Source organism: Budorcas taxicolor, chromosome 10 (genome assembly GCF_023091745.1).
Source record: "Budorcas taxicolor isolate Tak-1 chromosome 10, Takin1.1, whole genome shotgun sequence".
NCBI classification, from domain to species: domain Eukaryota; kingdom Metazoa; phylum Chordata; class Mammalia; order Artiodactyla; family Bovidae; genus Budorcas; species Budorcas taxicolor.
The window spans coordinates 60,417,552-60,430,935 of NC_068919.1; the positions used below are offsets into that span (position 1 = coordinate 60,417,552).

Genomic DNA, 13,384 nt, shown 5'->3' on the forward strand with positions numbered 1-13,384 from the left:
ACTTAATTAGAAAAAAATATTCAAAGTAATAAAATGTCTAAATATTTAGTGGGGAAAGCAATTAAAATTTATATATTAAGAACAGAATATATTGCATATTTAATCAGAATATATTTTGCTTCCTCTTTCAGCTAATATATTTTTCAGTCAGCCCCAAATTGAAGCTGTATGTTATCAGCAATTGCTCAGATCACTCTCAGTATATAATCTGTTATATTAAATAACCTTACTTAGGTAAGTGTTTTAAACATTGTGGAGACTCAGGTTACCTCTTAAAGTTTTTAGTTATTGATTTTCAAATCTTCTTTGTGAGTGTAAGCTTCTCAGAAGACCAAGTATAATCATGTTTCCTGCCCAGTTGGTCTTTTCCTTTGATAACCACCCATGGTTACTATACCAGCCTGTCAATAAGCATTTAATGAGAAACTGCTGTGGGGCTGAGGCCACTACCAGGCCCTAGAAGCAAACAAAAGATTAGGTGTGCCTGGAAAAGCTTACAATAAGTTGAGTTTTCATGGGCATAATAAGCCAGCATATGTTTGCTTAATTTTCATGTTTTTAAATAGCATTGACAAGATGTTTTTCTAAGGGTAGCATTGGCTTTGACACTCCCTTAAACTGATTTAAAAAATGGTTCCCATTAAGTAATAATTTAAAAATGGCAAAATTTACTTGGAACCCTATAGGATAGTCTTCTAGGTTTGAATATCCACAGATCACATTTACAACATAAAGTACTGGAACTTGTTTCCTAATTATTCATACATTAAATTAAAACGTGTTCTAATCCTTTATCTTTAAGGATAAAGATCTTTTAAGAGTAAAATGTCAGGACATTTTTGTGATTTCCTCTAACTAGTAAGACAGGAGGGAGGTTCTTTGTGAGGATTTCCAACCAAGCCATGTACAACCAATCTGATATAGATCCTTTCCTTGCCACTGGAAGGCTCCTGACAGCATGGAAGAAAAATAAAGAACAAACATGACAGTTAGTACCAACAGTAACATCATTAGCTATCTGAGCTTTATAATAACAAGTAGCCTAAACTGTATATATGCCTCCCCCACAAAATGAAAGCGCTGAAATTATTTTGAATATAGATGTTAAATTGAGATGTTTCTCAGATAATACAAATATTTACAAACCAGAAAAATAGACTTGGGCATTGTAATAGAATAGAAAGTGTGAAAGTGAAAGTGTTAGTGGCTCATCATGACCGACTCTTTGCCACCCTGTGGACACTGGAGTGGGCTGCTATTCCCTTCTCCAGGGATCTTCCCAACCCAGGGATCAAACCTGCATATCTTGCATTGCAGGCAGATTCTTTACCATCTGAGCCACCAGGGAAGCCCATTAGAATAGAGGCAAAGCATAAATAGATTTTCACTCTTTAAATAGAAAATGTGATCAACGAATACGTCTCCCCATTTTTTCTGGAGGAAAAATGATTTTTCCTAATAGTTTAAAGCTCTTATTATATTTGAGAGAAATAGCTATTTGGGCTCTATCACCCATCGCAGGACACCAGTCTATCTCTTAGATGAATAGTCTTCCAATGTAGACCTTGCTTGAAGACATACTTACCCTTGTACCTAGGAGTTAGATCATGAGATATAAATGTGAAATTGCTGGGTTTCATGTTTAGCAATGAATCTTTAGATAAGCATTCATATTTCCAGCAGGTATGCCCCTAATATTTGTGGGGTGGAGGACAAAGAGTGGAAATGGAAAAGCGCACCCTTTTTTCTCCTGCCCTGGCCTCTTCTCACATGGTAAGGAGCCTTGAGAACATGCCATGGACTCCACACCTCAGGAGCAGCTATCCAGGGAAGGGGCCTGGGAACCTTGGCCAACTTGGGGCTTAACTGGCACAGAATTCCAGGGTCAGGTTCCTAGAGTGAGGTCTAGACAGGGAATGAGGATTCTAGGTGCCGTGTGTCCTGGCCCTTTGGGTGGGGCATGTCTGGAGTAAAGTCCATATGGAGCCCTCTAAAGCCCGTGGGCCCCATTGTCTTAGGGTGCTGTTTATTTTCCCACATGTTCCAAATTTAGCTTTCCGCCTGAATTGTTCTGAGCTTTTGTATTGACTAGCCCATGTACCTGAGATTTCTCTGTAACAGTTTTAAATGTCTGCAATGATACTTACAGGACTATGAGATTAGCAGCTCTTGAGTGCTCCTGTAAGAGTTCATTCAGTCGAACTTGGCGGTAACTCTGTGGAAAACATTCAGATTTTGTTGAGGGCAGTTTCCCAGAATTATGAATGAGAATTTATCTTTTTTCCTCTAATTATAGACAAGTAGGAAAGCCTCATTTAAAAAAAAAGCAAAACCTTTTCGTTCAGGTTTGGAAACTTACAGTGTTTTAGAAACTGATGGAAAATATTAGAAATATAAAGAATAAGACCATTGTGTTATGTTGTTAAGTTGCTAAGTCATGTCCAACTCTTTGTGACCCCATGGACTGCAGCATGCCAGGCTCCTCTGTTCATGGAATTTCCCAGGCAAGAATTCTGGAGTGGGTTGCCATTTCCTTCTCCAAGGGATCTTCCCGACCTAGGGATTGAACCCACGTCTCCTGCTTTGGCAGGTGGATTCTTTGTCACTGAGCCACCTGGGAAGCCCCACTGAGGTATAGAGGCTTATTAAATTCTGGAAGAAAAAAACAAGCAAGCAACATGGATAACAGTAAAAAGACGAGAATGGCCAGTGCTGGGGAACAGGTTTGCTGTGGAAGAAACCTAACCTAATCTTGAAACTAATTTGGTATGCTAAGAACATAGATTATACCCTAGTCTAATCTTTCTTTAAACTCTTTGATTTTTACCAGCACAGGAGACTGGTTTCAATGAAAGAGTCGCCAAAAGACTCATTTGGAAAAATAACTACATTAACTATTTTGCAGTGATGAGACTAATATTTATTATTACATTTCACTGGTTCAGAAGCCAAGGCTTAGATAAGTGATCTGTTCAATTATATGAAAAGCTTTTGTTAGAACTGGGCACTTTGTTGTACAGAGTTTATGATTCTTAGCTCAGTATTTTTTCTACTAAATTTGAAAGGCTTTTAATATCTCCTGCTCTAATCTGTTCCACCTTCAGCTCCTAATATGGCTTAAATTTTGTCATTTAGAGCTTCTTGAGGTCCTTTTCTTTGAATGTCTAATCCAATTCAGATGTTAATCTTTCTGCCTTAATCTTATGTCTTTGCCCTCTTCATCATCCTCACTGTTGCAACTTCATTCAGTTCGAGCCAGATGCAGGTAACTCCCATCTTCTTGGGTTATCTAGAAAAGCTCACCATTTCACATCCATCCTACAAGATGTTCCAGATCCAATTTGCATACTCAGTGTTCCAATTACAGATTTTCTCAGATCCCTATGTAAGTTTTTATAGCTAATTTTATCAGGTTAAAATTCTTTTTATTGTGTCAGACTGTGAGCAATCTCTATTTACTTTGCATATGTATTGACTGAAATTATTTTAGTCTGATGGGTCTGTCCCCTTTACTATAAAATTAAATTGGAAAGAAGGCTTCACAATATGTATCAATAGCCTGTTTTCAACTTAAAAATCTTGATTTTATACTAAAAAATGAAAGCAGTTTTCTAAATCCTCACATTCACTAATATGATTGAAAAAGGACTTGAAATATGCAGAAACCCTAGATCGTGAATAAATGAAATTCTATAATAGATACATTACTTCTTGATCTTTAAATCAACCACTGTTTTCTTTTTCAGCTAGTTAGATAGCAAAGTAAAGATTAAGGAAAAAAAGTCCTTACCTTTTCCTTGACTGCTTCCAGTTCTGCATCTGTAATTTTCCACGGAGTTTCTCTCTTTAATTTCTCAGCAGTTGTTAAATCTTTACAGCTTTCATGGAGACGATATGGTTCAATCATTTCTTCAAAGACTTTCCAGCTGAAATTGGAATTATAAAAGAGGCCTCACAGTGGGAAACTAACTCATTATTTCACAGATACTCCAGGTGTGACTAGGTATGCTGGCTGCAGAATCAGAGCTGAATGTCATGCAAATCTTCTAAGACTTATCTTTGCAGGAGACTGTAAGTAAAACCATGGCTATCATAGTGCTTCCCTACCCAAGGAAAGACCTTAAGGGGTATGAGGCCTTGATAGCCTACTAGGCATTATTAATAAATCCTCAATATAAACACACAAACACATAGATGGTAATTACTCTGCAATTACACGTTCTACATAGTATAGTCAAAGGCACAGTTTTAACGTAGACACTTTAGCCCATAAATGAGTTTCCATTTGCTTATTTTACAGGTTCTATGGGAGATGATTATGAATTAATGTAGGAGATGAACCAGCATCCCTGAGAGCTGGATAGGGTTGCCCTCCTCACCTTTAGCCCACATGGCAGCTCCCACCTTAATGCAGGAGGCTGTGGGTAGGTCGGAGAATAGTGAGTGAGTGAGTTTAATGGCTATAGAACAATCTGAATGTTTGCTGTAAATAATGCTGCCTTTGTCCTTCTGCTGTCTGATGTTGCTGTCTGAGATGTTCAAATGGCTATTGTTCAGGTGCACATTAGAGGAAAGAACAAAAATCAATAACATTTTAAAATCTGAGGCCATTTTAGGGCAATTAAGAAAAAATCATTGACTAGAAAATTAGGAGCCGTATCTCAGAACTGTAGAACATTTTAAAAAGTGCTGAAAAATCTCATTCTTATCTATCATAAGAATCTCATAAGATTTATTTTTAAAATGATAGCACAAAACAAAACATAATTTATAGGAGCAGTTGTCTTCCATATGCTACTATAAGATGATGTCAAATATAAATAGTTTTCTTTGGTTTTATATATCGTGGCTTTCTTAAAACTTAATAACTTTGGAATGAATGATAACTAGAATTAATGTGCTTTTAGGTTAAGGAATTAAAGCATGAAGCAATGATTTCAGTTTCCCAGATGGTGCAAGTGGTAAAGAACCTGCCTGCCAATGCAGAGATGTAACAAACGTGGGTTCAGTTCCCTGGGTAGGGAAGATCCCCTGGTGGAGAGCATGGCAACCCACTCCAATATTCTTGCCTGGAGAATCCCATGGACGGAGGAGCCTGGAGGGCTACAGTCCACAGGGTCACAAAGAGTCAGACATGACTAAAGTGACTTAGCGCAAAGATTTCAGTGGTCTCATCAGTTTTCCTGATTTAGGACTTGCAGATGAAAGTACAGAGATTGCTAAGGAGTAGTTTGTTCCCACCAGTGTGCTGCTGTTAACAGATTGAAGAGATACTTAACGCAGTAGATTTCTGATGCTTTGACTTATTCAGCTGCTGCTGCTGCTGCTAAGTCGCTTCAGTCGTGTCCGACTCTGTGCGACCCCATAGACAGCAGCCCACCAGGCTCCGCCGTCCCTGGGATTCTCCAGGCAAGAACACTGGAGTGGGTTGCCATTTCCCTCTCCAATGCATGAGAGTGAAAAGTGAAAGTGAAGTCGCTCAGTCGTGCCCAACTCTTAGTGACCCCATGGACTGCAGCCCACCAGGCTCCTTCGTCCATGGGATTTTCCAGGCAAGAGTACTGGAATGGGTTACCATTGCCTTCTCCTGACTTATTCAGAATGGTAGACAATGAGTAGGAGGGAATAAGACTGATATGCCCAATTATTCTTTCAACCATGTAATACTTTTATCTGCTATTCCTCCCAACAGTGCTGTGCTTTTAGAGACCTTGGTGGTCATCAGTGCAGAGGTGCTGGCCTAGGAGAGAAGAGCCTGGGTTCGTGCTCCAGTTCTTCCATTGTCCTCCTTGACCTGGATAACCTAGCCTATAACAGGGGTAACAATGGCTGCTCAGAGCTGGTGTGAGACTGATGCGAGTGTTAGAATGATGATTTGGATGGCCGTGCTCTGAAAAGTATGCAGTGCCCTGTAAAAGCAAGACATTCATTTTACTCAACAACCATGGGACTGAGATTAGCAGTTGACTGTTTCTCTGTTTAAGCTTTACAGACAATTATTTTGATCAGGGATAAGAGTTTTATTTGCATCTCGGTCCAGGTGCTTTTTGGAAAGACCACTTCAAAAATAGTTTCCTAAGAAATTGAAAGTGGAATAAAGATTGTTTGCTTGTCGCCCCAGGCATCCATACTATGTTTCTCCACTACAGTTTGGATGGGAATGACTCTATCCTCAATATCAGCCAGTCAGCACAATTCTATCCCTTTTGCCAGCCAGATTGGCTAAGTTGGGCACATAAGCCAGGCAAGCTTGATCTAGCATTTCACTGACCACAATGAGTGGCTCATAGCTTGGTGGTCCAAAGGTCATTTTAGATTTCTATTTTGATTCTCTATTAAATCTGGTCATTCTTATTGTTACAGTTGTTATTTAGTTGCTAAATTGTATTCTACTGTTTTGCAACTCCATGAACTGTAGCCTGCCAGGCTCCTCTGTCCATAGGATTTCCCAGGCGAGAATACTGGAGTGGGTTGCCATTTCCTTCTCCAGGGTATCTTCCTGACCCAGGGATCAAACCTGAGTCTGTTACACCTCCTCCATTGGTAGGCAGATTCTTTACTGCTGAGAAACTAGGGAAGCCCATGGTCATTCTTATTATATCTTAAAATTGATTCTAGAATAGTTTAAGTATTACATACTATTAAATATAAGTGCGAATTAATTCAATTAAAAAATTTTACTTATAGGTTTCCTGCCTTTCCCATCCTTGTTCCTCATAATAACAAGGTTAAACTGCATAAAAATTTCCCCTAAAATTCATATAAAATTTCTTCTTACACATTAATGTATTTGTTGTTTTTGTGATCACACTAGCATATTTCAACTAAATTATCTAGTTAATTGCTTCCAGTTTCTCTTTGATTTCTGTTTAATGATTGCTGTCTTTTTTGCCTATGACTTTTAATTCAGTCTATACAATAAAAAAAGAAATTTAACCACAATAGCTTTTCAGTTTCCCTGGCCCAATTGTTTTCTCATTAACTTAGCTTTTTACTCCTTTTCACCCTTACTCTACCATATTTATAGATAACGTTTCTATGATAGAATGTCTCCATCAAGATTTACTCATGTTTTGTGAGCAGTTGAAAGATCTATTAAGTGCAGTTGAAGGACATTTAACATTAGCCTCCAACATGGAAATCATTGACGGTGAACTATTGCTAACATTGTGTGAAAATGGGTGACCAAGGAAGAACAACAATTGGGAGATTGTTGTTAATGGTAGAGCAGGGCTGTCTAGCCATAAGGCCCCTGAAAGCTGAAGTTGAGCCAGCATTGTAAGCTTTGGGCTCTGGGCCTGGGGTTGCATCAGGCCACTGAAGAGTTCTGTTTCTCTTATTAAACCACTCAGGGAATTTGCCTTTTAAAAATTATCACAACGATTCCAGGTGTGGTCAAGTGTGAAAGTGTTAGTCACTCAAGTCATGTCCGATTCTTTGCAACCCCATCAACTGTACTTGCCAGGCTCCTCTGGCCATGGAATTCTCCAGGCAAGAATACTGGAGTGGGTATCCATTCCTTTCTCCAGGGGATCTCACCGACCCAGGGATGGAACCTGCGTCTCCTGCATTACAGATGGATTCTCTACCATCTGAGTCACCAGGGAAGTGGCCATTTGTGAGATTTACTGGATGACCATTCTCTGTTCTAAAACTTATCTTCAAATACTGGAAAAGGCATCGCCAGCATCAGACAGGTGGCTGTTCTATGAAGTAACATGGCATTGGTCACAGCAGAAACTGAAAAGAGAAGGATGGCACACCTTCTAGCACACCTCTTCTGGGTGGCCTTCTGTCTTCACATCAGGGTACATTAACTACAGTTATTCTGGTAAGAATGCTTTTTTTCCTTACATCTTCCTGAACACCTTGAAATATCACAGAGAAAATCTCCAGAACTGTGAAAATGAATTTTTTTTTTTTCCTGAGAAAGGGAAATAGATCTCTTCATTGTAGGATGCAGAGCATATGGAAACAACACCAAGCCAGAATGGTGTCTAAAGTCAAATTTAGATACCAGGACAAAAGTACAAATGCCTTGGTCCTCTGTTTCTTTTGACTGTGCATAGAGTTTTCTCCTTGAGAAGAGGAAACCATGGAACAAAGGTCAAGGGTACGAAGATGAAGAGCATTGAGGCTCTGATGGACACTCAAAGAAGGAAGAGGCATCGTTAGTGATACAGCAACATCCTCAGTGATAGAACAGAAAGGATGGGTATACAGGTGACCAAGGGCTGGGCAGAGACTAGTACAAAACAGAGGCAAGGATACCGAGGCTTGGGTAGAAAAAATCATATTGATGGGTAAAGAGGCAAAGGATATAGAAACAAATTGATCAGCAAGCACAGACAGTCCTCAGCTGCTGCTAAGTCAAATAACAGCAAGAAGAATTCAGTTACAAGAAGCAGGTGACTGGTCTGTGGCCAGCACTGAGCCAGGGCTTATAGAGAATCCCAGTTCAGTAGGGGACACTGTGACTATGCTCTCTTTGTTGTTCGGTTGCTAAGCCACGTCCGATTCTTTGTGACCCCCATGGACTGCAGCACGTCAGGCTTCCCTGTCCTTCATTATCTCCAGAGTTTGCTCAGACTCATGTCCATTGAGTTGGTGATGCTGTCTAACCATCTCATCCTCTGTTGCCCCCTTAGTAAACGGTCCCGTATTGGCAGAGAGCTGGCAGGCTGTGGTCTGGTGCTAAGTGGCACATACTGGGGAATCATTGTACCTGCTGTGTTATGGAAGAGAATGTGTTTCCTCCAATTAGAGCTATAAGATGAGCCCGTTTGATCACATCACTGCAAGTGCCAAGGGGCAATGACTTAGGATTTAAAATTCTTCAAATGAAATGTGCAAGGCTACCAGAGGTTACTGCATGACAACTTAGTTCATATAAAAATCTTAATTCCATTTACCGAGGAGAATAATAAATCTGTTCTTAATTTTTCTTAACTTTGTAACTGTGAAATATAGGAATGAAAGGCATTAGTGGTATTTATGATATAAGGAAATATTACATCATAATAATCCAGGTCAACCCTGTCAATTCTAGCTTTCTTATCAGTTAAGACATTTCATAAAGCTGTTTTAACTGATGCATAGCCTTAGAGGAATCACGAATACCCTCAAATGACATGAGGTTCAAGATTGCCATTTGGTCAATAAGAATACATCTTAAATCTGGATAATTTTCAGTTAGTTACTAAGTTCATCTGGGATAACAATGAATCAGAAGAAAGACAGAGCAAGAAGGTTTGAGGAATGTGGAGTTGCAACTCATCAAGAACTATAGGAGGTGGTCAACAGAAATGAGAAGAGGTCTAAGAGTCTAGCAAGGACCTAGGCCATACTGAGACCTTTGTGTCTCCTCTTTCCACCCTGGGAGAACCCATGCCACACCAAATCAAATGTACTAAACTGCATACAGATGCAACGCTAAACATGATTTTGAACTGTAAACAATTGAAAATATTTTATGATTGTGAAATCATTGCTCTAAATATTTTAATTTATGATCTGTTGTAATTTCTAGACAATCTTCTTATACCTCTGGGAACTCCTGTGAAGATCTAACCTACAAATTGTTTTCAAATATCTTGGACTTCACAAATTTAAAAATTAATGAGGTTAAAATGATGCTGTTTTGAAGGCATTTAAACAATTATTTCAATTTTTTTTTTCATTTTAAAATTTTGGAACCAATACCTTTCCTTGCCAGGCTTCAGATAGTTTTAGAAATCCCCTTTGGGGGCTCTCATAGGCTTCCCATTCAGGATGCCCCACCAGTAACTTTAAATAATGTAAACTTACCCTAACTGCTCAGGTTAGAATTTTCTGAGCTTATGCTTCCTGCTACTGTTCCCACCATAGAAAGCATAATGTGAAAGGCAATTCTAAAATGCTAACTAAACTATGTTTCCGCAGTTCTTCTTCTCAAGCTCATCTTCACCTTAAAAACTTTTCCTTCTGTTAGAACCTGATAGCTCTGTGTCATGATTATTTAAAATCCCCTTTTATGACATCCTATCAGGAAGTCACAGCAGTAAACCCGTAACATTTTAACCTTCTAATAATCAACACAAAAGAGGAGAGAGTTTACCATGGATAAACAGTGGATCTTGTTAAATATTCATACCTTTCTTTGTTTGGCTTAACGTTGATGTCACCAATGACATGGATGTCTGCAAATTTTATCCTAAATTTGCTCAGAAGGGAAGCCATTCTGAAAATACAAGACAGAAATGCTTCATCATTGAATATATAACTATTTTCAATCAAAGAGTTTTGTGTTGAAGACATCAAAAGCAATCATGTCTTATTTCAGCTTAGCTTTTGGACAAAGGCTTTGGTTAGTATTTGATTTCCATTGTAGCACTTGATGAATATGGATAAATGTGGACCAAATTATTCCACCAAAGGCAAAGAGAAATTTCTGTAGGTGCGGTCACTGGAAACAGCAAACCCAGCTCTGCATTCATGTTTCAGGGAAAAGGTTGTGGCACTGTCCATTCTTCCTTATCATTTGGGAAAAAGAGAACAAGTCTCAATACTTACTGATGATTGCTGATAATGTTTATAGCGTTACTGACAATCTACTGACAAACCAATAATTATTATTTATTATATCGTTGTGGATTAAAAGTCTTTCCCCCTAGCAACTGAACGTTTTGATATAATTTCAAAGTTACAAAACATTATAAGGATAGTGCAAAGAAAGCTCAGATTCACCAGTTGTTCATGTTTTGCCCCATTTGATTTGTCATTCTCTTTTTCTCTGTCTACATCCCTCTATATCGTTTTTGCTCACTGGCTTTCTACGTCCTACCTATTTGCCATTTTAAAGTAAGTTGCACATATCAGGCCCCTTTAACCTCTAAGTACTTCAGTGAATATTTCCTAAGAGCAAGGACATTCTCTTTTATAAACAGAGTACAGTTTCTGAAATCAAGAAATTTAACATGGATGCCCTGCTACTATCTTATCCACCAACCATTTTCAAATTTCATCACTTGTCTCCATAAGATACTAGAGGCTTTAAGAAAATATAAATTATTGTAGACCTCATGTTAGTTTCCATTTTACTATAATTTTCTTTAAGAGGAATTAGATATATATCATAACTTTCTAAGAAGGGGGAGACAACGTGAAAAAATGACTAAGAGCTGAAGAATTGATGCTTTTGAACTGTGGTGTTGGAGAAGACTCTTGAGAGTCCCCTGGACTGCAAGGAGATCCAACCAATCCATCCTAAAGGAGATCAGCCCTGGGTGTTCTTTGGAAGGACTGTTGCTAAAGCTGAAACTCCAATACTTTGGCCACCTGATGTGAAGAGCTGACTCATTGGAAAAGACCCTGATACAGGGACAGATTAAAGGCAGGAGGAGAAGGGGACGACAGAGGATGAGATGGTTGGATGGCATCACTGACTTGATGGACACAAGTTTGAGCAAGCTTTGGGAGTTGGTGATGGACAGGGAAGCCTGGCACACTGTAGTCCGTGGGGTCACAGAGTCGGACACGACTGAGCGACTGAACTGAACTGAAGAGCCAGTCATTATTTTGTGATTTCTGGAAGTAGCCATTCCAGGAAGGGCTAGGACATAGGCATGCCATGAGGGACTATGGGCTGCCAAAAGTCGTTCTCCAGATTTCCTCCAGAGATCGTTGGATGCACCACACTCTTGGCATGCTTGTTGCTCTCACAACTAGAGATCAACTCTCCATGACTAAATAAATAAGAAAGGAACAGACTTAGCACCATGGGACTTGGCTTATTTATTTATTTTAATCAGAAAAGTTACCAACAGTCACCCATTTTAACACTTTCAAACTACAAGTGAGAAATTGGGGGGGACCCAGATGGGTAAAGTAACTGTTGCAAAGTCCTGCATCTTGTCAGTGGCAGAGCTGGGGCTTGGACAGGGTGCCATCTCTCTGTTCTCTTCTAAGTGTGCTAGGCTAGAAGGACTGCCTCGAATTAACAGGTTTGAATCTCCCAGAAGAAACTGGACAGAATTTGGACACAGATGCCTTCAAGCTCTTCCTTTCTTGGATGCATTTACTAGTCAGAACAAAATAAACACTATACAAGATAATGATGCTCTCACTGAAGACTTGAGATGGGCTTCCATGCCAAATGCTTGTTGAAAGCATTTGTGGAAGGGGATAAAAGGACTTGAAGACAATGATTAGAAAATTACGCAGATAATTTATTGACAGAAACCAAGCAAGCCTGAGGCCTAGCGTGGTGACTTTTTGTCTTCAAATTTATTGTGCCTCAAAGACACTTAAAGTTTTTTTAAAATTAAAGCATTCAAGCAACAAACATCAAAAATGCTTCAACACAAGTGATAAATTACTTACGCAATTTTTTCTTCTTCAATGCGATTGATCTTCCCTCCAACATAGATTCTTAATTTACAGTCTTTCCATTTTTTTCTGAGAGTCAAGATATAGGGGATAAGGAGTGTTAACCCTGAAAAAAAGATTAAATTATGACAGAAAGGATGAGCATATCCAATTGAAAGGAAATGAATAGCTTTATATCTGTATTCATGCCCACACTCATAGCTCCTAAATAATTTAAATCTTTAGAGAACACGGAAATGTTATTCTTTAACTGATACCATTTTCATATACCTTCCCATGCAGTTTGTTAAATTTATCAACAAGAAATTCTGCTCTCTAGTGTATATTCTGGAATTTTTTACCTCCGTCATCAAACAACCACCAAACATCAATTGTGCCTTTTCCCTGCTTCTTTTTAAATTGGGTGCTGGCTTCCACCAGTTTCTGGTTGAACTCCCCAATGTGCATTGACTGGATTGTGTTAATGCCACTATCTGTAACAAAAGAGAAAGTAGTACATCCATTTGTCTTTTGAGGAAAGAAACAAAATAATGTGCCAATAAATCTATTCAGGAAAATAGAAGGGTCATGACTTTGTGTTTTTTATACTTATGGGAAAATAGTGAGTCCTATTCTCCACAAAAGAAAAGATAAAGGTCAAATCCCACAATAATTTAGATCACCTTCCATAGTTCAGAAAAATTTGATATTGATCTTATGATTACAGTTTTTATTATGGAGTAGTGAATTTTTTCAGATCCTTAGTAATCTGTCTCAGTGCAGAATTATTATTTAGACATGTAGCAATGCTAAATTATCTCATACAAAACCCAAAATATCCTCATTTTCCTAAATTTCATATATAACTCAGGTTATAATATCAGATGTACTTAAAAGTATCAATAGAACATGTAGTTATTGGTTTTCTAGAGATAACCAAAAGAATCAGAGGTATTCCTTCACTAGACAATATGTTCATTTGAGCACAATTTTGGTATGAATTCCAGAAATGTCTGGATTATAAAGGTTGCCAGGGACC

The 13,384-nt window shown here is 38.6% G+C and overlaps 1 protein-coding gene across 1 annotated transcript in view; it reads right to left on the reverse strand.

Moving 5' to 3' along the window:
- Positions 1–814: 814 nt before the first annotated feature.
- SLC12A1 (solute carrier family 12 member 1) overlaps positions 815–13,384 on the reverse strand; it is an 87,155-nt gene continuing 74,585 nt past the window's right edge. Inside the window, exons 21-26 of the mRNA XM_052647317.1 lie at positions 12,708–12,839; positions 12,361–12,472; positions 10,133–10,219; positions 3,791–3,926; positions 2,148–2,215; positions 815–950 (exon numbers count right to left, since the gene is read on the reverse strand). Of these exons, the coding sequence (XP_052503277.1) occupies positions 815–950; positions 2,148–2,215; positions 3,791–3,926; positions 10,133–10,219; positions 12,361–12,472; positions 12,708–12,839 (671 nt within the window). The remainder of the gene's footprint in view (positions 951–2,147; positions 2,216–3,790; positions 3,927–10,132; positions 10,220–12,360; positions 12,473–12,707; positions 12,840–13,384) is intronic.